Raw genomic sequence first — 22914 nt, 5'->3', positions numbered from 1 at the left:
GTCATACAAATAGTTTTGTCGGTTAAAGAGTAATAATTACTAAGCACTGTTTTTCTCTGCAAAAATAAGAGGAGTTGTGTGATTTTAGGCACTAACTGTGTTCCTTTCTTTCTTTCTTTTCCTTTCCTGTTGTAACCAGAAGGTGGCTGCAAACCAGGGTATTTTGGCCCCCAGTGTCTGCGTAAGTGCCGTAATTTCTGACGCTTGGAGCCTGCGCTCCAGTGTAAATGCCAGCCTTCAGCTTCCAAGTGAAATAGGAAATTTAAGACCATAATGTCGTAAATGTTTTCTTTACAAATGTGCTCCTCAGCGTGCCAGTGCCACGGCGCAGGAGTGCTGGGAGGTGACTGCGATGGAAATACCGGACGGTGCAGATGTCGAACTGGATTTCAGGGGTTTTCCTGCGATACCTGCGCAGTTGGGTATTTTCATTACCCCTCCTGCCAGGGTAAGCCGAAGCATTCCCTTTCAGCAAGCATATCCAAAACACAGGCCCAAATTTTATACTGAAGGAATTTTAGTCCTTTTTGCCACAAAGATCTGTTCATAAGGGGCTCTCCCAAAACTCACAGAAGTCAAAGAAGAAGAAAAATGTGACAAGAGGGGATTTCTATCTAAAAAAGCCCCTGTTTCATTGATCACTGTCTAGTGTGTGATGCAGCTGTCAGGCTCCACTTTGAGGCTGGATTTAGTAACGTTGATGAAATTTAGAATACCAGTGGGGACATTTCTGTTACTTATCCTGTTTTAAAAAAAAATTTTATTTGTGTTTAATTTCATTTTGCAACCTCACTTTGATGCATCAAGTTGCCCTTTCTAATCAATACTAGAAAACTGACTTATTTAAGCTGTATTAACCGTCTCTGTACTGTCTTTTTAGGCATTTTATTAACCCTTCCCACCTGAGATTGTAAATCCAAACCATAAATTGTTTCATTTTAGTCTTAAAAAGGATGGAATTATTACTGATGTGGGCAATCAATAAAAGCTGATATGAATGAAAATAAATTTCATGGGAAGATTTTGGTCCTGTTGAGCATCAAGGAGTGGCACTTTTTAAATTTCTGTTGTGTTTTGTTTAAAGAAAGATAAAAGAAGAGAGCCTGTGCAGAGGCTGCCTCTGAAATGTCTTTTCTCATTTGCAGTGTGCAAATGTAACTCAGTGGGTACCCAGCCCGAAGTCTGTGATTTTCTCGGGAGGTGTCTTTGTCGCTCAGGGGTAGCTGGACTTCAGTGTGACAGCTGTCAGCCTGGCCACCACTCCTTCCCTGCCTGTCAAGGTAAGGCTGCCGATTGCTTGTACAGCATCAAACAGGCCCCTGAACAGACAGACAGGAGTGCTTTTCAGGTACCATTTTTGTAGTGGTTGAATGTTCACAGCGGTAAATGAGCAAGGGACTTTTGTTTGCTACAGTGAAGTCCTCATACGTTCTTATTCTCCAAGCACTAACTCCAGGCATGTTTCCATAGTAGGGAAGAATGATATAGTGAGGTTTTTCACGTGCTTTTTTTTTGCATGGTCAGACAGTGTGATGTAGCCTCAGTAAGCACAGCTGTCTTACTAATAAGCAAAGCATTTGAAAGCTGTTTTCACATGGAGACCTACAGCAACAGAGCGTGCTTGACTGCTAAGGAACTGGCATGGTAAAAAAAACGAGCAGAGCTATGAAGCACTAATCTGCTTTTGCAGAGGGTCTTGCAAAATGTGTGTTCTGTAAATCTGAAAATGAGGAGCTCCCATTTTGCGCTTCACAGTGATTTCTCACTCATTTTAAGATCATACGACAGGCACTGAGCCAAATGCTGTTCATGTCATCATGAAACAGGAATGATCTCCGTGGGGTTCCACCAGTGTACCTCCCACAAAGCGCTAGCCTGCTTTTTATGAGAGAGGAAAATTGATGAAGTGTAACCTGGTATATCATAATGGTTTTGTGTGCATATGAGGAATCCATCAAGTCCTATCTGGCCCCTAGGTTTCATCTGCCTTTGCAGTAAGTGAGAGAGAGGCCCGTGATCCTTAGTGAATTTTACACTGAGAAAGGATATGGGATATTGCTGAGTTCTGGTATGTACTTTCCTGCCCAGCTTAACAAGAGTTATATGGAACATTATTATTTACTTTCTTCTCTCATTAATTGTGGTTGTTGGCTATAGCAGTCTTCTTCCTCTTGGGCTTACGTACTTGTTTATGTCCTATGAATAGACAGCAGAATTCTTTATGCCCTTGCAAAGATCTGTTATGTTATGTTACCAAACATAATGGGTGGAATAAAGAAATACCACATGACTGTGTCTTTATGGTCTGGACTAGATTAAAATTTTTTAATGAAAAACATAAAATCAGGGTTCTGCATTGGTACACGCTGTTCAGTGGTTTTAAAAAAACACTTTTTTTTTTTTTTCTTAGAGCTGAATCAGGTAGCAATCTTAAAGCAAATCAAACCCATATTGAATATGTTTGAACTTTTAACACCAAAAGCTGAAAAGAGACATAAAAGCTTAAAAGAGCATGCAAAAAAACAAATTGTAAAAGACAGATAAAAATAGTTGAAAACACTGTCAGACTCAAAATTGCTTCAGTTCACAGCTAGTTCTGTTAAAATAAGCTGCCATGGGTTTAAATTTAGACTAATGCAGCATGCTGCAAACTGTGGTGGAAAGTGGGCAACCCAGCCTGCTACTCCTGTTTGGAGTTGTCATCTTCAGAAGGGAGGCAGATCTGTAACTTTGTGGCTCCTGCAGCTAAAACTGATCTCTCTGGTCTTGCCTTGTTGAACTCAATAGAAGCTTTCTTCAATAGCAGTGATATCAACATAAAGCCTTTAAACTATTCAATGTTATTAAAATGAGGAGAGAATGCACTATAATGTTCAGCTGGGGTGGATTCTAGTGTATGTGATATTTTTGGAAGCTTCAGTATTTGTATTTCTCTTACACTAACTTCCTAGCAAGCCCTGCGTCCTTCCAGGCGTCTTTGAAGTAAACACAGCAAAGTCAGATGTCCTTGGCTGCAGCAGAAAGAGGAACAGAAAAAGGGGGAACCAGGAACATGAACATGGAACAAATCAACAGTGTTTGTTTTATATTTCTGTCGGTCAGCCATTTCTGTCAGTCATAAAAGCCAAGTGATTAACTGCAACACTTCGGCTTGTACCTGGGGCAGCTGGGATTCCCAGATGGGTTCCCATTCATGTACCTATGAAGTGCGGGCCACTGTAACTACCAACATCATTTCAATAAAATAGCACATCTTATCTGTGATAGAGCTGTTTGTTAGTCTACAGTAGCGGTACTCCAAGAGAAGCACCCATCCAGCTAGTTGTTATATGCCTTGTGTATTAGATGCAGATTCCTGCAATGCACTGCTCACCAGCTTGTAGAATTAAGGTATCAGCAGTTTTTACCTTGTGCATCATGAACCTGTGCTTGTGCATCATTAACTGCTTGACTAGTAAGCTGCTTGTTAGCCGTTAGACCTAGCCTAGCTTAGTGGATGCTGTTTCTCAGAGGTTATTTTTTAAAGATGTTAAGTACTTCACTCATGTGACATTCTTGCTATTTTAAGATGGATTTCTGTTCCTTACATGTGTTTTGCAAGGCATCAAAACATATCTCTAAACTGTACATTATAGAATTGCAGTAAGAACCTGATTATGAATGGTTGAGGAGGCATTATAAACATCTATTTCAGGGTATTTATTTTTGGTGGTAAAATTATAGTTCATCTGGATTCCTCATGAGTACTTTACATTCAAAGACGACTTTTTTTTTTTTGCAAACTCTGGTTTAAATAGCTACTGGTTTAGACATGTATCTGTTAGAATACTCTTTTTTTTCCTCTGTGCAGAATGTAACTGTGATGCTGTTGGCTCAGCGGAGAATACATGTGGTCCTAGAGGTCAGTGTCTGTGCCGTAGTAACTACGCTGGACTTAGATGTGACCAGTGCACTCCAGGTTATTACAGCTATCCCAGCTGCTTGCGTGAGTAAAAGCCTTTCTTCCTTTTACTGGCGTCACCTGTGTAACTACGATAGTTATGTTCCATCCAAAGCTGGCAGCAAAACCACTGAAGATCCAGCCCGTGGCCAGGCTTCCTGGCAGGCACGCACTCTGGTAGTCCTCCTTGGCACATGATCGCTCTCCCTGTGCTGGTTGGATTAATGCGAGCATGGCAGTGTTTGGCCTTGGCACAGTTGTATCTCTCTTTTAAAATATGAAATCTAAAGCTTAGGCTGGGCAACGGGCATGTACCTTTATGAGTTCTGGCTCACTCGACTTATAGAACAGAAGCTGTGTTTCAACTGGTTTGGGCTTCTAATATTTGATATGCTGTCTTGTAAACTTTTAAGTTTATTAGTATGTGCTCTTGACATGTGCCAATATTGCACCATAAATTCTAGTCTTGAAGGACTTGACTCTGCAAATCATCCATCATATCACCATTTTTTCCTGCCCACATGGATCAGTTGATCAGGCCCCGAATGTTACAGGTTTTTCACATCAAGCTGCAGGCTCTGTCATTAAAATCAGCAAGCTATTTATCATCATGAGCAGAACTGCTCTTTCCTAGAAATCAAAAGATTATTACTGCTAAAGAAGCAATGTATCCTCGGAATTCTGCTATTACTAATCACCACAACCACAGCAAAAAATAATCTGACATGTTTGTTCTCTTTCTTTAGGAGACTGGCTACTACTTTACTAAAATAATTGTCATTAACCAGTTCACCTGTAGACTGTCTGAGCAAAGATTAGTCCCTGGGGCAGCATTGTTCTTTTTTGTGATGTTATTCTTATTTACCCTGTGTGTATAAATCATTGCAAAACTGAGACCTTACATAGGAATCCAAAACAGTAAGACTGTTGCATAGTATATTTCAAAGCTTGCTTCTGGCCTCCTCTGCCCTCTGATCTAAAGGTGTGGTGGGCATACAATTTTATATTCTATATTTCACCATCATATTTTTAAGTGCAGGTCTAATTACAGAATTTGCCCTGTGCTTTCTGTAAGTGTAAGAAGATAAAAAGAGCAGAAAGGCAAAACCAAGTCTGGTCTTAGAATGGGAGAAAGAAGTTGAAGAAGAGAGGTTTATTATGGTTTCAGATAATCCTACCTGTTTCTGTCAAGAATAGAGGAAGAAAACAATGCCAAGATGGTACAGGTCACCGCAAACTCATAGGCTCTAAGCAGGGGTGAGGACCCTATGAGTTATAGGAGGACCTTGCAAGCTATTTATTGCACAGAAAAATGAAGAACACTAGACAATTAGTACTCAAACCTCTGCAGTACTAAAGTTTGGGGAAGTTATTGCTTGATACCTGCAGGATGAACCCTTCCACCACTGCCAATGTTTGTTGTTGTGTAGCTTGTCGGTGCTCTCCTGATGGTTCCCAGCACGGCACGTGTGAGCCAGCATCGGGGCAGTGCGAGTGTCAAACGGGCTTCACAGGGCGGCGGTGTGACAGATGCCTTTCTGCAGCCGACAGTTTCCCCTACTGCAAAGGTAACACTTCTGAGGGAAAATCCTCCATTCTGAATCAGATCGCCCCCGTTTTTATTGCGGCATTCTCCAGGGCAGTCTGCTGCACGCAAAGTTTTATAGAAACCTGCTGAAGCATGGGGACACACCAGGAGTACATATTAGATGAGCTCATTCATCATTCTCTATGTTATTTCATGAAGTGAACTATAAATTTAAAACCTTTTTTAGATGATGCCATGGGAACTTTAAGAAAATGTCTCTCAGTTCTGTCGGTTAGTGCTATATTTTTCCAAGAGACTACTTTGCATACCAAACCAAATAGTCTAAACTAGGCTAAATACACATTTGAAAAATCGTTATTGAAGGCTTCTGCTGGTCTTGAAGTTTAAAGCATTTGAGTCCTTCCAAGGTAAAGGTATTAAAAAGCCCTTTCAAACTCACACCTGCTACATTGTACTTCTGCACTGCTACATTCCACAGCTCTGTTTTCAAAAGATCTTTCAATGTGTTTGTTTTTTAATTTCATAAAGGTGTCAACAGCGAATGTGACCCTTCAGGTAGCATTGGTTCTCATTCTGTAAGTATTCTACCATTGCAGCTAACAATCCGTGTTAATAATTCATGTGCCTTTGCTGAACACATTCACTTTGTTGCTCAAGCCATGAATCCTGCTCTTAGACTGTGAAAGAATTGCACGAGTTTATTTGTAGAGTAAGAGTGGAAATAAACTGTGTTTCGTTCTTTGATCATATCAATGCAATTACCTGTTAAGGATTTTTTTTTTAATCTTCTATATATGGAATGTGCATACTCTTTAAGTCTTCTTGGTATGCCAGAACACTGATGTATACATGCAGATGTGCATATATACCTATGCATGTCTCAAAGACCTTCTGGTTCTGGGTTGCAACGGGCCATTTCAACAACAAATTATTCTTGAAAAAATTATTATCTCTTTGTAACTGTTGCTATTCCACTATTATTGTTATTAATACACTGATAGCTATTATTAGTAGCATATTACCAGAAATCACAGTCATTGCTAAATGTGTAGCAAAGAAGACCTAGAGGATAAGTCTGACAGATGGAAGAGGTATCTATCTAGGCTCATGTATAGAGCTATGTGTGTCTTCCACCAATAAAGGAAGGAGTAAATATGAAAATTAATGACTATTTTTAAGGAAATGTGTTTTTTAAACTTTTTGCAATGCAGTTAATACTTTAGAGCAGTTCTAATAAGGCTATAAAAGAATTGGAAAGTACATCCGTTGGGACATTTAGAATAAATTAGATACATAAAAAATACACAGCGTGGAACGATCCTGTGTTGATAGTATGAGACAGAAAAATCTAAGAAGTCTGAATCAGCCACAGTTTCCATGCATCTGTAAAAGTCAGTAAACTGCCTGAGCTGTTAATAATATTAGGTTTTTCTTAGTACTAAAGAGCAGTATGTTTTTTATGAAACAGATGAACCCATATTAACTCCTTTCTGTCATTAGGGCTATTGTCAGTGTCTTCAGCACACTGAAGGTCCTACCTGTAGTAAATGCAAACCGTTGTACTGGAACCTGGCCAAAGAAAATCCTGAGGGATGTACAGGTACAGCTTCATGACATATTGCTTTGGCTTATGGAATGTGTTAAATTCTTTCGAAAGTCATCTTTATTCGCTGTTGCCATCTTTGGTGCTCAGTGACTTTCACAACTCTTGTTAACAGCATCTTTTTCATGCTTCTTAATTGTAACACCAAATTACCTGTGATACAGCAGTTACTTTTAGAAATTAGACCATAATTTCATGAGTCTTTGCTAGTGCCGGACCAAGGTGTGCTCTGAGTTACAATGACGTGTACTTTATATGGCCTTATGGCAGTTTTACTAGAGCGAGGTGGGATTTCTGCCCTTAACACTGAAACCTGAATTTGGCTCACTGTTTTGAGAAAAAGGTGCTTTTTCATTTATTATCATCTCCTGGCTTGTAGAGGAGTGGAAAGCCTTCTTGTGGCCTCTGGGTGTGACAAATCTGTTGTGGTTTATGTTTATGTAATATCAATCTGTCTGCAATTTTCAATGCTTGCTAACAGTGAGTGTGTGTTTTTCAGGCAGATTTATTATCTTTATTTATTAATTTTAAAGATTAAAAAAGGATATAGATAAAAAAATCTTTAAAGATTTTTTCTCCCCAACTATTTTCTTTCCAAGAGGTTCCACCACAATAGCCACCTAGATAGGCTGAGTAGCCTTAGAGCCGATACCGATATCATTACATCTTTGACTCTGAATCTCTAAATGCTATACAGTCTGAACATCTCCTCAAAGATTAATTACTGCACCTTTCATGTAATTCATCTTCTTTGCTTTCAGTCACAGAGTCAATACTGGGTTTCACCAAGCCTCTAGGTCAGCATAGCTCCTTTCCACAATATTTGCTTTTATTTTTCATACTTAGAGTCGAACTGGTCCCAAAGTAGCACTGCAGAACAGAAGGTGCCCGTCAGGCTGGAAGACACTGGTTTGCATCAATTGTCTGACTGTTTCTAAGAAAGAAAACAATTGTAAATCCAAACTCAAGACTGTTTTTGTTAAATGGAAGTTAGAACACTTTAAAACACACCAGTAAATCACACGTACACAGAAGTCCTCATTCTTTCTCTTTTGCTTTTTATTCTCACCTTGTGCCAGTATCCGTTTGCTATTCTGAACCTTCCAGAGTAAAATCCACCTTGTGACCCTATGACTCAAAATTGCAGAGTCAGAATGGTGGGGTTTTTTTCCTGCAAAATACCTTGGAAAGACAAAATACAGATTGTCTTTTTTTCATCTGTGCAGCATGCCAGTGTGATGTGAGTGGAACACTAAGTGGAGTCGGAGAATGTCAGCAGGTAAAGTGAAATTAAAAGAAAAGCATTCATTAAATTGATTTTTGTAAAGATAAATTGTTGTAACGTTTGGTAAGGTAGAAATCTTAGTACCGATTATCACTTTTGCATATTAAGTGGCTGGTTTTATATGGCAAAGAAGCAGTTTTATCCTAGGGATGTATAAGTTCTGAAACTTTTTCATCATCTTGAGTTTATGTATTTTCTAGTCTGTTCATTGAAGATGATAAATGACAGAAGTTATGTCAGATAATATTTTTTGTTGAGATTACAGTGTTTTTCCTGTTTAGAATTAGAAGGAATTCAAAGTATTGAAAGATTAAAATTCTTAAAAAGGAGCTGAAACATTTTTGATGAAATTGTTTTCTTCACAGGAAAATGGGCATTGTTACTGCAAACCTAATGTTTGTGGAGATTCCTGTGACACTTGTGAAGCTGGTTATTATGCTCTTGAAAACAAGAATTATTTTGGCTGCCGAGGTAAAATGAATGAAGGACATCTCTAGTAGCACATTTGCACTTAGCACAAACGTCTTTAGAATTCCCTGGGTTGTATTTTGAAAACGTGGATGTATTTCTTGAATGACTCGTGCACAGCATTTTGCACTACAGCTTGTAATTGCTTGTAAGCCGTGTAACTCCTCCTTTGCCTTCCAACGGGAGAAAGAACAAGGCAGATGTTACCACTGTGGTTCCCAGCCATTTTGTGGCTCGCTCACGTGAGGAAAGGTGTTCCTCTTTGAGTTCGTTGTCAAAGGCACCTCGCCTTCCCCGGTGCCTCATTTACCACCACTCACTTGAGGTTTCTCTGTCAAAGCCCTCAGTGTGATCACACGAGGCACTGCTAGAGCTGTTATCTTACCAAATAAAATAACTGAGAGTCATTCCTCCTCTCACTCCTTCTCCCAAGTTGTAGGGCCAAGGATGGTTGATTTTCCTGCAAGCGTTACCTGTAAGAGTGGTAGCTGTCTGTTCCACTTAGCAGTTTTCTAAGGTCTGCTGCTGCAATAAAAACTTAAAATGTTACAACAGATGCTAGCTTGCTTTTTTTTTTTTTTTTGCAGGTATATTTGTGTATTGCTTTAGCCCAGGGCTCAGTGTGTTTTGAAGCAGAACCAGACGTAGTTGTGATGTGGAGAAAGTGGTCCTTCTTCTGATGGATACTTGCTCTGCCATGTGTTTTGAGTGATGTAGGGCTACTTCAACAGTTCCCTCCTTGTCCCCCCACTGTAGATTTAGGTTTGTTAAAATTACTGAAAGCACTTTCACTGAGTTCAGTGTGCTTCACACCTGTCCAGGGCTGATGCAAGAGATTTATTTTTAAAGCACTGAAGTACTTCTAACAATCATTTAATATGTGCAAAGTTAAAAATAATGGCTACTGTATCAAACAAGCTTTCATGCCTAATGCGCAAACCAAGGAGATAATGAAAGGGATCTGGCTTCACAAAGGTGTCAAATACTTCAATTATCCTTGATTTCAGTGAGATTATAGGTGCTTAACAGGATGCTTTTACACTACGATGTAAATACGTGTTTAGGAACTTTCAACCTTTCAATCTGGCTTGAAATTTTTAGCCTAGACATACTTGTTCCTTAGTATGATATATTATACCTCGTTACCAGAGGTGTCCTTTACTTTGTGCCACAAATTCTGTCTCCTGTAGAAAGTCATTCAATATTGTTTTCCAGTATTGGTTAAAAATATGCATATGCTATTAAATGAACACATATGTTCTTGTGTGCAATTTTTGTAAGATAAATTCAATATTGGGGTACCAGACTCTGAAAAATTAAGATCTTACAATTTTTGTAAGTTAGATTTTAGTTTGGTGTTTTGTTTTTTGGGGGTTTTTTGGGTTTGTTTTTTTTTTTTAATAATTATTCATCATGATATTGCTGTAGAAATTCTGACTTATTAGGAAAACATTTGAATGGCTGTTCTGCAAAACTGTAGTCCTGCATTTAGTAGTGTCACCTGGCTTATTACTTGTGATTTTTTTAAAAAGTGGCTTTTGTCACATTCTAAGCAGAAATAAAGAAAACAACCACAACCATGGAAAGCCAGAAATAATTGCAGCTTATGCACGTGTGTTAACATGTGTTTGAAAGAGTCTGAACGGAGGGGAGTCTGAAGGGCTCCAGAAGGAGGAAACGAGTGATTAACAGTGTTTAATTAGCAGAAGCGAGGTGTGTTTTCTGATAACTTTTATCGATTTTTTGCTAATGGGATCTTTGGCTTCTGCTCTTTGCCTGACAGGCTGCCGGTGCGATGTTGGAGGATCCCTCAGCCCGGCGTGTGCCGAGGCCTCGGGTGGCTGCCAGTGCAGGGCGCACGTCGTGGGGACGGCCTGTCGGGAGTGAGTCTGGCTGTAGCTCCTGGTAGCTTGTGCTTCAGCATAGTTCTTTTCAAACTGCCCACAAGTCCCTTGCTATCCTTTCACATGAAATTCTGGATTTGTTGAGAAATAAGCTGGTAAATTGTATTAGTTATTGATATTAATTTTGCTGGGCAGGTTCCTTCTGTTATTTTAATACGATTTTTTAACTTGTTTCCTTAAATAACTGATACCTGTTTTGCAGTATTATTGCATATGTATCCATATATCTATCAAGAGTTATACAGGAAAACGTATGTAAGCTGTAAAAACTTCTGGAAAGAGAATTCTCATTACATCCATCTTATCAGCTGTCTTGAATTTATTAGCTGCCCTCAGGATTCCTCAGTCATTAGCAGGTCACCTCCCTTCCACTGCTTTATGCTCTTAGATGTAGACCATACAGCGACTGGTAATTCTTCGTTGTTTTTTTCCTCCTTGAAAGGCCTGAAAAAAACTATTTTTTCCCTGATCTGCACCACATGAAGTTTGAGATTGAAGATGGTACTACTGTCAAGGGAAGGGAAATTCGGTTTGGCTATGATCCTCAGGAATTTCCTAGCTTTAGTTGGAGAGGATATGCCCAGATGTCTTCTATACAAGTAAGCTGGTATTTCGCTCAAAGCTTTGGGGTGAAAACATAGGTGTAGGGTATGTATGTCTCTATAGTACTGCTATGTGTGTGTAAGGCCATGGAGAAACCAGAAAAAAGAACAGAATCTCACTAATCCAAGCCCTTTCGCACTGTATTGCTGTTTGGATTAGTGAGTGTTGGTATTATTGTACGTTGGTCATTGCTTGTGCAAATATGTGTTCTTCAGAAATGTTCTTTGAAAGGGTTTGTTTTTTTTTTTTGTGAGAAATATGCATTTTGTCATAGGTGTAAAGAAAAGAACTAATAGCTTTAAAGTCTGTATTACTAAGTGCAGAAATTCTTGTCATGCCAAGGACAGCGGAAACAGCAGAAGATTGATGCTTGGCTAAATAATTTGAAGTACACAATTCCGTGGCAGTCTGTGTCCATAAGATTTTCAGGTACCATCACAGTGCTGTCACTGAAGTCTTCTTACACTTGCAACTTATACTGGGTGAAGAAGAGGAAGACACCAACTTTTATTAGGAATGATACCTTCACATTGCAGCAAACAGGAAAATGTGTGATTCAGTAAAAGAAGCTGTTAGCAGGAGCATACCAGCAACATTTATTTTAGTCTCATGACAGTCTACAAATAAACTAAACAACAGCAGAGGGAATAAGTAAATCACAGGAAGAAAGTCACCATAATTTAATTGTGTGAGAAGGGACCTGTCTGACTTTGGACTGAACTGCTGAGCAAGTGAACCAGGATTTTAAAACAGTAGATTTGAGCAATAAATGGGATTTGCTCACTCTTCCTAAAAGTAGTACTCTGGTATAGCTGTGTCCAGCCTCTGTAAGTTGTACAAGGACTGATGGATTACTATAGACTGAGACATAGGCACATGACCATTGCACAAGCATAGTGATTTCCTTTCTGTTCTTCATTTTTCACTCTTTCATCTTCGTTCTTTTGGGTTTTTTTGGTTTGTTGTTTTTTTTTTTTTTCCTAATCCCAGAGCTCATATTTGTTGGATCTTCAGAATTACTCGACATTCACTAATGAAGGCAACTCTCCAGTAACTGTGATTTCATAACTTCTGTTTTCTAACTCAGCTGCTTTTTGCATTTTATATCCAGTGGCATTTTGTAAAGAGGTAGTGAAAAGGCTTAGTCTCTAATCTTGCTAGAAGTGTGCATTATTTTGCTTACCTGGATAAAGTTTTTCACTCATGTAAGTAATTGCCAGCTCCAGACCCTCCTTAGTTAGATCCTTGCATAACTGAGATAGTCTCACGTTCTTTATTTCAAGGAACTTTCCCAATTTTGACATAGTGTTTCTGTGTCTTGCAGGACCCTAAAATAATCCTCCTGACATTTATTTTGTAGAAGACAAATAGTGTTACCATATCTACCACACAAAAGGCTAATGTAAAAACTTTTTGTGAAAAGAAGCTATTTCAATACAATTAAAAATTTTTGAGGTGAAATAAATAAGCTGTGTGTGACCTCAGTGGAGGTCACTGGTACCCTGTCATGCTGCCAACATGGGTGTCTCATTATAGAAGCTGAGTCGGGCTCAGATTTTAAAGCACTGGCCAGACTTGCCTAAGTTTGTGACAGAGCTCAAAGAACAATTTCTCCCCACTCCCTGCCTTTGCTTGAAGCCAGGGACTGACATCTCTTCCTCCCTCATTCCTCACATATCTCTTCTTTCTCTCCCTTCACTGTGTCTTCTAGATTTTCCATAAAAACTTAGAAACCATTTTGATAAATCTCCTGAAGCATGTTTCTTTATTTCTTTTGCCTTTTCTTTTTTGTTCGTATCTATTTTTCAAGTGTTCCCTCAGTGCCTGGCTTATCCATGTAGTATCCTTCAGAAGTCGTCTTTCTCCATTTAAAACAACACTTGCAAAACCTTCCCCTACTTGTCTGTATTTTCCATTCTGGTCCACTGCCCTTCTGCAATCACCTAGATTTTAGCTACCTAGTCTCTGTAGATCTGTCAGCCCCACCATCTGTTGTATGTCTATCTTTGCTTTCTGCTTTGCATTTCTATTAAGAAGGTGGAGGTCTCTGGGATGATGATGACAGAATTGAGGAATATACATCAAGCAGCATATGGGAGCTGGCAATCTTGTGTTTATTGTAGCTTTTAGGAGTAAGAGAAAATGAGGCTTTGTGCTCCATTCTCAAATGTATGGAACAGAGAAAACCTGTGTGCATTTGGGGAAGCAGAATGGACCACAGTGGCGGGGAGGTCACCGTACCACAAGCATCTTGGAAAGGGACAGCAAGTGGATCATGATGGGTCAACTGGAGGGAGCTGGATTACAAGAGAAGCTTTAGGATTTAGGATGGAAAGAAGGAAGCCAAACCCTTGAGGTTGCACCAATCCTATTTTTTCTTAATCCACCACCAACCTTTGAACATGCCTCTGCTGATTCTGTTGCTCTGCAAACTAAATAATGGGGGCTGTGTGAATGGAGCCTCCTGTGGGCTCGAGAACCGCATGGCTCCAGAGGTGTCAGTTCAGCCCCAGGGCAAAGAGAGTCATGCATGGTGTCACATCTCTAAGAAACTGAGGGATCTGGTGGAGGAGCAGAAGAAGTTTCAGCGATGGTCTGAGATATCTGCATGCTGTGGAGCGTTGTGTGTGATCTCAGACTAGGATCAATGATTCTGGCCTGTTGCTTGGGAAGCCAGGAATGTGGACAGCCATACCATATGCCTCCTTTATGGCACAGGAGGGGAGAATAACAGTAAAATAGTGTCCATATATTAAGGTGCAATATCAACACACGTTAGTTCAGCCATTCTGTGTCTTTCTGGATAAGCTATTATTCAACAAGAGTTTTATTTCACAGGCGGTTTTGTTCTATATTCTTTTGTAAGCTGCCCGAGCCTTTCTTTTCTTTTATGGAGTTTGTCTTGCCAAATGGTTTTTCTTTCTCTGGGTGCTAGTAACAAATAATACACTCTCCTTTCCTCCTTTTTCCCTTTCTTTTTATTTTTCCCAGCCAGAGGTGGTTGTGCCTGTCACTGTGGCTTCCCCTAAGCTCTTCCACCTAGTCCTCCGCTATGTCAGCCTGGGCTCAAAAAGCTCTAAAGGGAAGATCTCAGTTGCTGAGGGAAAACATTTGGGCACTAATTATACTTGTAAGTGAATTAATTTTCTCACTAGGCTTGCCTGTCTTCCTCTGTTGTACACCAGCATTGCCATTCCAGTACATACTTGTCTGCATGTGCATTTTTCTTGTAGGACTTTAGTGTGGTGCTTGCATGGCTTCTAACTGTTCCTCTATTCAGCACTTTACGGCTGTTTTTGTTTATTAACTTCCATTTTTCAGAATGAAGTGAGGATAACTTTGAATGTGGAAAAATCAAACCTCTACTTGTTTCGCATTATCCTGAGGTATATTAACCCTGGAGGTGAAACATTATCTGGTCGCATATCTGCTTGGCAATCTCAGCCTGAAACAGGTAGGTGAAACTCAACGGTGCAACAGATCAGATGAATGTTAGATCAGAGGAGCCTTTTCAAGGTGCACCTAAGTCACATTTCTAATGTTGCTTAAAATGCATCACTTTTAACAGTGTTGGTGCTTTTGTGCTTTTCCTAATATACTTTGCCGTGTAATTGATGTGGCTGTGTTTGCATGAAACCCCTGCTTACAGTAGTAATCAAGCTTTGTTTTTTTCAAATGTTTGCCAAACTCAATACTTTCAGTTCTGCACTCAGAAGCTCTGAACTGTGTGTTTTATGAAGCTTTTAAAGAAGTGATGATAACACTTATTTTGATTTAGTTGCCTTTAATATTTCAGTTTAAAGGTGGCTTCTGCCTTCATTCCATGAATAACATTTATTTCATGATGAATCCAGTCTACCAAGTTAGCTCTGATTACAGACCTTAACAGCCTGTGATGCCTTTTAGGCCCTGATAAAAGATAAGTGCTCCATGTCCTTTGAATGGTAGAGGCATACCAAGCCTATATGCAGAATTATCTCTTGTTATGCCTAACCTCAGCATACTGGCGGGAGCTAATGGAGTTTAGTCATAGATCCTTTTAGTAATTTGGAGGAGACAAAACTGAAGACTTCACAGATACCACTCAGCAGAGTGGCAGCAGTTCATGGTCATGTCTGGTTTATATTGCCTGGAAGGCGGGGAACCAGCTTTTGTCTGTGTCCAGGGGCTTCAAAGAGGAAACCTTTAATGTTCATAACAATTGATACGCACGACTTCTCTTTGATAAAGCATACCGCAGCTACGTTTCTGTTGTACATCATCTCTGCCCAGAAGTTACCTTCAGTTACTACTAAACATTTTAGATGCTACTGAGAGCCTCCAGTATCTGAAATATTTGGCTGAAAGTTGCATGAGAATGGGCCTTCTGTCAGCTGAACATATTGTGAGTCAGTGCAGAGACGGGCTGAATGGAAAGTAATGGAAGGGGAAAGTGAAGAAGCGAGCATTTCAGGATATTGCAAAACTGGCCATTACAAGGGCAGAGCTCTGCTTTTCCGAGCCAATTTGCTCAAGACTAGTAAGAAAGAAGACAACCACCACTGCATAGCTCTGTAGCTTACTGTGTGTAGTAGAATGCATTGTTAATACATATTCACAGAAAAGCATTGATCGGCTCCTGTTGGACCAAGTTTAATGGATGAAATCATCAGTCCAGCACTCTAAGCAAGTAGAGACATTTTACACAGTCCCTTATTTTTTTACTTGATTTTTTTCTTTTTTTTTTTTTGCTGGCAGGGGTTGCTCAGAGCAAAGAGTTTGTCTTCCCACCCAGCAAGGAGCCAGCTTTTGTGACAATCCCAGGAAAGAACTCCACAGAGCCTTTCTCACTGGTTCCAGGCACGTGGACTGTCAGTATAATGGCAGAGGAAGTCCTCTTGGTAAGAAAACAATTGAGGAAAACAAATGCTTGAAGGCTGTCATGATAGTATATTGCTCTGGAGTTATTTGCCGGGAAGGACCCTGCAAGCAATTGAAATTCAGCGGTAGTGAAAAGAGTACAGCAGCAGAATATCATTATGAAAATTTACAGTTCTGCCTCTTATTTCATTTTTTTTCTTCTCCAACTTTCACCTGCTCTGTTTTTTCTTGTGCGTACAGACTTTAAGTCTATCTGGAATCTGTACCTTCAAAGGATAAAGTAATATTAACATACAGCACAATTGGTTGAGCATAAATGCTCCCAGAAATTCGTAATTCTTACATATCAGATGTCGTATCTAAAGCTTGGCTCAGCCACAGATGACCAAGGCCTTAGTTTCTTGACAAAGATTCTTCAGAAAAGTATTATAAGATGGGCTGCATGATTAGCAGGTCACTTTCTAAACATGTGTATCCTCCCATCATTACTCTCCTTTCACTCACTGAAAAACTGAAAAATTTTCTGACAGCAGTTCTGAGAAATTGCTATAAAAAGACAAATTGTTTGAGGTGATCATTTATGAAAACCCTTAAACATGTATGATCACAAAGACAGCATACTGAAATTCATATGTATGTTGTAGAGGGTTAATAAGTAGCCAGTGTCTTTAGTCATTAAGCCTGGGGCTCTGTTAAATTTATGGAATACCACATAAAATGTTACTAAAGAGCTTGCAAACGTATTTCTTGCTGAAAGTGACAGTACTTATTATGCTTGTTTTTTTACTAATACCTTTGAAAAGGAATTTATTAATGATCTTAGCCCAGCATGTTCTCATAATAAGTTTTTGTAAATAAGCTCTAATATGTTAATTTAAGTCGGCAAGGCAGAGCAAAACTATACCAGCTTTTGAGGCACATCTTAATAGATTAGATGGGAATATTTTTATAAAGTCACCTGGGATATGTGAATCTCCCTTGTGGAGTCGCGCAGAGTTGAGTTGCGTGCATGTGGATTGCACTCACGGGTGAAAACTGCACCCCGCTGGCTGTGTGTTACCAAGCCGTGGGGAGGCTCCTTTAGGAGCACTGGCTTGTACAACACATGATGGGAGAGCCGCTTCAGAGTTTGCCTGCTCACAAGGCAGCTGCCTTCGTCCCATCTCTATGAGGGTGCAAATAGAGTTAGGGAGACACATTCTGATGTTATTGGCCCATGTAACAACAAAAAATATCCACGTCTTGCAGATATCCTCTGTAAAAAATATTTACGTGGTTGGTTATGTTCATTGCTACATTGTGAAAGTCTAGATATGTTCCTTTTGTAATTTTCTGCGTGGTCTTGCATTTGTTGTATTCTTTGTTCTTAGGATTATATGGTGCTGTTACCTCGTGATTACTACGAAGCATCCATCTTGCAGATACAAGTTACAGAGCCTTGCACTTATTCAGGACGCACTTCAGCAGAGCAGTCAGTATATATGCTACAGAATAAACCAGTGCCTTGGATTGTTTTATTATTATCCCGCTGCACTTGAAAACAATAATAATCCTGTGTTTTGTTTGGGTTTGTTTTGTGTAAGCTGCTTGCTCTATCAGCATTTGCCATTGGGCAGATTTTCCTGTGTCCTTGGTTCAGAGGCAGCGTATTTCAGACATGGGGGAGAATACAGAAGAATACCTGTGCGACAGCCAACTCCTGATCAACCAGTGATGACCCGTATCAGTGGAAGAGAGGTCAGATTCCTGCCTGCTAATTGCAGTCCCTGGCCACACTGTTGACTATAAACCTACCGGACTAAAATGGTTGCAGATTTACAGCTCAGCATTTGCGGATCTGTAACGCATCCCTAAAACAGTTCTCTGTGCCAAATTCTGTGTGTTATGCAGAACTGTGTAAATGGATCAGTGTAGGCAGATTGATAACTGTGACTAGAGTGGAAATTTCACTCTGACAAAAGTATTTTATTAAATTAAAATCCCTCTGCTTTAGGCATACTGCCTTGTTCAGCATACTGCTTAATTGCAGCAGAAATGGCATAATGGTTTGTCAGCAGAAATGGTGTACATACATCAATCCAAATTAATCTTTTTTTTTTTTTCTTAAATAGCTATACTTACATAAAATATTTACTTTACTAAAAAACAAGCAGAAGCAATTATGCCGCTGCTGTAGGTCCATTGAAAGAGAAACATGTTTTATGAAATGAAAAGTTATACTAGAAATGTGTTTGGTAAAAATAAGGTATTTTATCAAGTACATGATAATTGCATGTAAAATGATTATGCCCTCTATTACTGTGCTTGGATATTGCTTTTAAAAATACCAAGTGCAACAAGAATACTTATATGCCACAGGCCCTGGTGCTTCATCATGATGCATGTGCAAAACTTCCCTGGTATGAATAGTTGCAGTGAAGTCAAGAGGGCTGTTGACAGAATTATTTACGTGTTCAAGTGTATGTAGCCTAAGGAAATATTGAGAAGAAATGGTTTAAATTTGAAAATAGTTATATAGCCAACCGTAACAAAAACCTCTGTAACCACAGCGCTTTCCATGCAACTACTTCAGAGAATTTTGCATCAAATATTGTGTTAATCAATTTGTGCAGGTAAACTAAAAGAAAAAGTTGATGCTTCAGAAAGTGGCATTGGCTGTTTGCTGGAGAGAATGCTTTCACTCTTTGTAGGGAATCAATATACAGCACTGCTGTAGTAGGAATTGTGTTCCTGGAAATATTTTTTTCAGTAGAGAAGTAGACTCAATTTTTATATGTTATTAAAGATAGCTTAGAGATGACAGTGACAATTTTTTATTATCATTAAAGTTTCCTCACTGATACTTTCTACTGGGGAGAAGAGAAATAATAACATGCTCATTTCCTAGGCTTATTTTCCAGCCTTCCTAGAGCTGTTATAATGGCAGCTGTTTCTTGAACTTGGTTGACTCTTATTACTGGACAAAATGATGATTATAAACATTACTTCCATTCTGCTGGAAGTCTTTTGCTGAGACATCACAGGATTGGCCCTGGACTGAAGCTGACCGGTTGGCTTGCACGGCAGGAAAAGGGAGCTTCCTGCAAGAAAAGGAGTGAAAAATCTGACGCCTTTTTTCTTTTTCAATGATCTTGACCTAGGTCAATTTACAGATGACCATAAATGTTCCTCAAGTTGGTCGCTATGTTCTGGTTTTTGAATATGCCAATGAAGAGGATCGGTTATACACCGCCGACGTAATAATACATAGCCCCGGACCTGTCACTGAAGGCAGAGTGAGAATATACAGTTGTAAATACAGGTAAGAATTTCTGAAGTAAAGGAATAAATAAGCGTTTAGGATATAATTATACTTTTTATATATTGGGATCAATTTTACTATATAGACCGTTTGAATTTTAGGGTGATTTAAAAGCAAGTACAGGACTCTGTGGGTATTGTACAGATTTTTAATTATCTCTGTGCAATCATCTCATTAAATATTGCGGCTGCTTCAGTGAACTGTTTTCCTATACAAAGGATACATTCATAAATCCTTATAAGCTTTTAGTCTCAGAGTCCAGTCAAAGAGCATCACTGTTGACTGCAGATGCCTGCACTGTTTTTATTTAGTTAAAAGCATGTCCAAGGGCTTTGGCTATAAAAAAGCAGCACGCAGTTTTACAAGAGTATTCCCACCATTTCTAACAAGATCTGATGAAGCAGAAGTATGAGTGTCTCTTTGAAATTCTGAGTGTAGCCGTCCCCCGGCTGTTAGGCTGTAGGCAAGGTCTGCAGCCGAATGCTTCTTTGTCCTTGTCGACTACTGAGGTTACTGCAGATGTTTCTGCACAAGCGATTTTGTCTGTCCTGAGCGAGGTAGATTGTCTTTAACACTTGAGCATTTCAGCTTATGATTTAAATTAGGATTGTGATCCTGCAGATGTTTGTGCCCTTGGGAGAGCCTACCCAGTGCCAGGGCACTACAGACATGCATCCCTTTTTCCTGTGAGCCAAGTGTTTGGCAGATTGGAGGCTTAGGGATATTCAGGATGAAATTGCCCAGTAAGAAAAATCATTTTCATCAGCATGTTTGTGGTACAGAGCAGAGCTATATGCAGCAGTGACCTTGTCAGGTTGTTGTTGGGGAAAGCTCTTATTTTAGCCTGTTACATAACACTTTCAGCCCCAAACTACTTGCTATAAATCTTCCATTTTATTGCTTTTTTTTTTCCCAAACACTTTTTATGGGATAATTTTGGACATACTTCTTTGTTCATATGATACTACTTGCTCATGAAAAGACAAAGAAAGCCCTTGCTACTTTAATGTAGCAATGCAGTAAACCCCTTCTGCGGCCATTCTGCATGAAGCTAATGGTCACATTGCAAGTAAGTTGCTGTGTCATCTTTCCTAAGCAGGAAGCTACAAGTCTCTTCTGTTAAAAAATAAATTAAGAAATGACATGGTGACGTACATGCAGATAAGAGTCACTTGTAGAATAAAACATATTGTGCCAGGCCTTCTTACAGCTCTATGAGCTTGATTATTCTGAATAAAACATTGTAAGAGAAAATATTGCAAGCTTCCAGGGAATCAGAAATAAGGGACCTATATTTCTCCGGTCTTAAATGTCCTTAGCCCTGAGCTGACCTTATTTCTGAGCTGTGCTCCAAACAAGTGAAACTTTCTCATTCTCTGATTCCTAGAGGAGAAATAGAGAAGCAGTTGTACAGTGGTTACAGCTTCTCACCCGCGGCATGCTGGCTGGCCTAGCTGCGCAGAAGTGCAGAAGAAAGAAAAGAAGTTAGAGCCTTATATGACTTCTTCTCTTCAGCAAAAAGGAACGGTTGCTACTTTTGGCAAGTTGCGGGGGTCGTGCTCCCTGAACAAGGCAGAGTTCAAATCCTTTAGCAAGACTCTTCCTCTTAGTGTGTATTTGACTTTCCAAAGATCGCAGCCAATCGAAAGTAGTCCATAAGAGGCAGACCTACATTATTTTTACTTGTATTGAGGAGTATCTCAGTGTACAGATACCTTCCTAAAATCAAGACTTGCCCAACTGCCATTGTGTGGGTGAGAGCTGCTGATCCACGCTATCAATGGCGTGTGGCAGTAGTGGAAAGCAGCAGCTGGTACCTGCGGCACCTCAAGGAGCACAGACCAGGCACGGAATATTAGTTATACGTCATGTTACACAGCTTGGAAACATCTGCAGATAGCATGTATGTGTAGCCATCTATTCACATCCTACTTAAAGCAGTAGCTCAAATGGAGATCTGAGCTGAGGTCTGGAGGTTTGGGCTCTGAGTAGGTCAACCCACAAAGGACAAGCAGTTTTTTATACATGGTACATCCTTTGTCTCACTAGCGAGGACACTGCATGTTCACCAGTGGCCGAAGGTTACTTACGATCCATCAGGATGGCTAGGCACCAGTGGTGAGGCTAGCCAAAAGCTAGGCAGCTGAGCTAGGTGATAGCATAAACAACATAGCAATGCCAGCAGGCTCATTTTTAATCCTGCTTTCTCTCTCAGTTTCCTTTGTCGCAGTGTTGTAGTTGACGATAGGAATCGCATTGCAGTCTATGACCTTCTAGCAGATACAAAGATACGTCTTAAGGCATCATCAATTAATTTTCTTCTGGTAAGTTTTCGTTTTCTTTTCCCTTTTGTAATACTTGTTCCCTGAGTAGGTAAAGAGAGATACTTTTCCCTCTATTTTCACATGCTCTACAGTAATGAGTGAAAGGATGTATATTAGATCCTTGAAGATGTGTCTTTATCTATACTCGGAGAACACTGAGTCAAACTTGGTCAGTTTCAAAGGTAAACAGAAATTTGCCTTTCTTGGCAAGGGTTTTTCCAACTCTCTTGTGCTTTATTTCAGTTCTTCTCTCTTTTCTACATGTAGACTTGAAATGAAAAATCTGCTGGTAGCTTTTATACTTCATCATTATATTGCTTTTCCTTTACCTTTCACTTTTTTAAAATCCTCAAAATCCATATGGGATTTTCTTGGTCTCTTACAAAATTTCAGGTAATACATGCGTTTTAGAAATTCTAACACTTTTAAATACTTTGAATAAAAAGCCTTCACTGCCCTCTTTTGGCCACACAAGGAATACATTTTTCTGGAGCCTGAATTTTCTTCTGTTTCTGTGTTTTCCATTTTAGAAACACAAGATGAGTTACAGAGTTGGTTAAAATCTAGAGTTGAAACCCAGCTATAAGCATAGAGCAGTTTCGCGGAACTATTAGGATTAACAAGTGATACGTGCTTTCTTCACTTCATGAGGCAGCGTTCAGTGGGAACAAATACCATTTAAATTGTGTTAGCTCCCTGCAGCAATTGCTTTGCTAACAAGGTCCATATCCAAAAGACATTTATATTATTAGTCTATATCTCCACATGTGGAAGTCTCTTGTGCTAAGAATCTCTGTATTTTTACTTCTCAATTCTAGTTTTCATTCTCTGAATATGCTATTGATATATATTGATAGTCTTTATATATTGATAGTCTTTATCTCACACTGATGCGAATGAGCTGTCTAAACCCAGGCCATGTTTCGCACTAACGTTTTAGCTGCTCATAAAGTGCAGTTCAGAGCTTCAGAGTCTACCCTTCTTCTTCTGCAATGGGCTGCAGTCCTGTGGGTCGTTACCTGCAGGATGGGCATGACGTTTGCTGCCTAGGAAAGGGACTTTTAGCACTCTGCCTTC

At 39.6% G+C, this 22914-nt stretch overlaps 1 protein-coding gene across 1 annotated transcript in view; it reads left to right on the top strand.

Annotated features, from left to right (window-relative positions):
• LAMA3 (laminin subunit alpha 3) overlaps positions 1-22914 on the top strand; it is a gene marked incomplete at its 5' end in the record, with an annotated part of 121562 nt that overhangs the window by 38205 nt on the left and 60443 nt on the right. The window contains 17 exons of the mRNA XM_082310155.1: positions 140-181; positions 311-448; positions 1146-1280; positions 3851-3985; positions 5371-5508; positions 6018-6064; positions 6990-7089; positions 8319-8371; positions 8743-8848; positions 10629-10728; positions 11192-11348; positions 14344-14482; positions 16090-16232; positions 17583-17683; positions 17796-17949; positions 19353-19513; positions 21729-21837. Of these exons, the coding sequence (XP_082166281.1) occupies positions 140-181; positions 311-448; positions 1146-1280; positions 3851-3985; positions 5371-5508; positions 6018-6064; positions 6990-7089; positions 8319-8371; positions 8743-8848; positions 10629-10728; positions 11192-11348; positions 14344-14482; positions 16090-16232; positions 17583-17683; positions 17796-17949; positions 19353-19513; positions 21729-21837 (1958 nt within the window). The remainder of the gene's footprint in view (positions 1-139; positions 182-310; positions 449-1145; positions 1281-3850; positions 3986-5370; positions 5509-6017; positions 6065-6989; positions 7090-8318; positions 8372-8742; positions 8849-10628; positions 10729-11191; positions 11349-14343; positions 14483-16089; positions 16233-17582; positions 17684-17795; positions 17950-19352; positions 19514-21728; positions 21838-22914) is intronic.

Source organism: Platalea leucorodia (genome assembly GCF_965183815.1).
Source record: "Platalea leucorodia genome assembly, chromosome: 1".
Lineage (NCBI taxonomy): Eukaryota > Metazoa > Chordata > Aves > Pelecaniformes > Threskiornithidae > Platalea > Platalea leucorodia.
The sequence above is the reverse complement of the archived record's forward strand: the minus strand, read 5'-3'. Positions and strand labels throughout refer to the sequence as shown.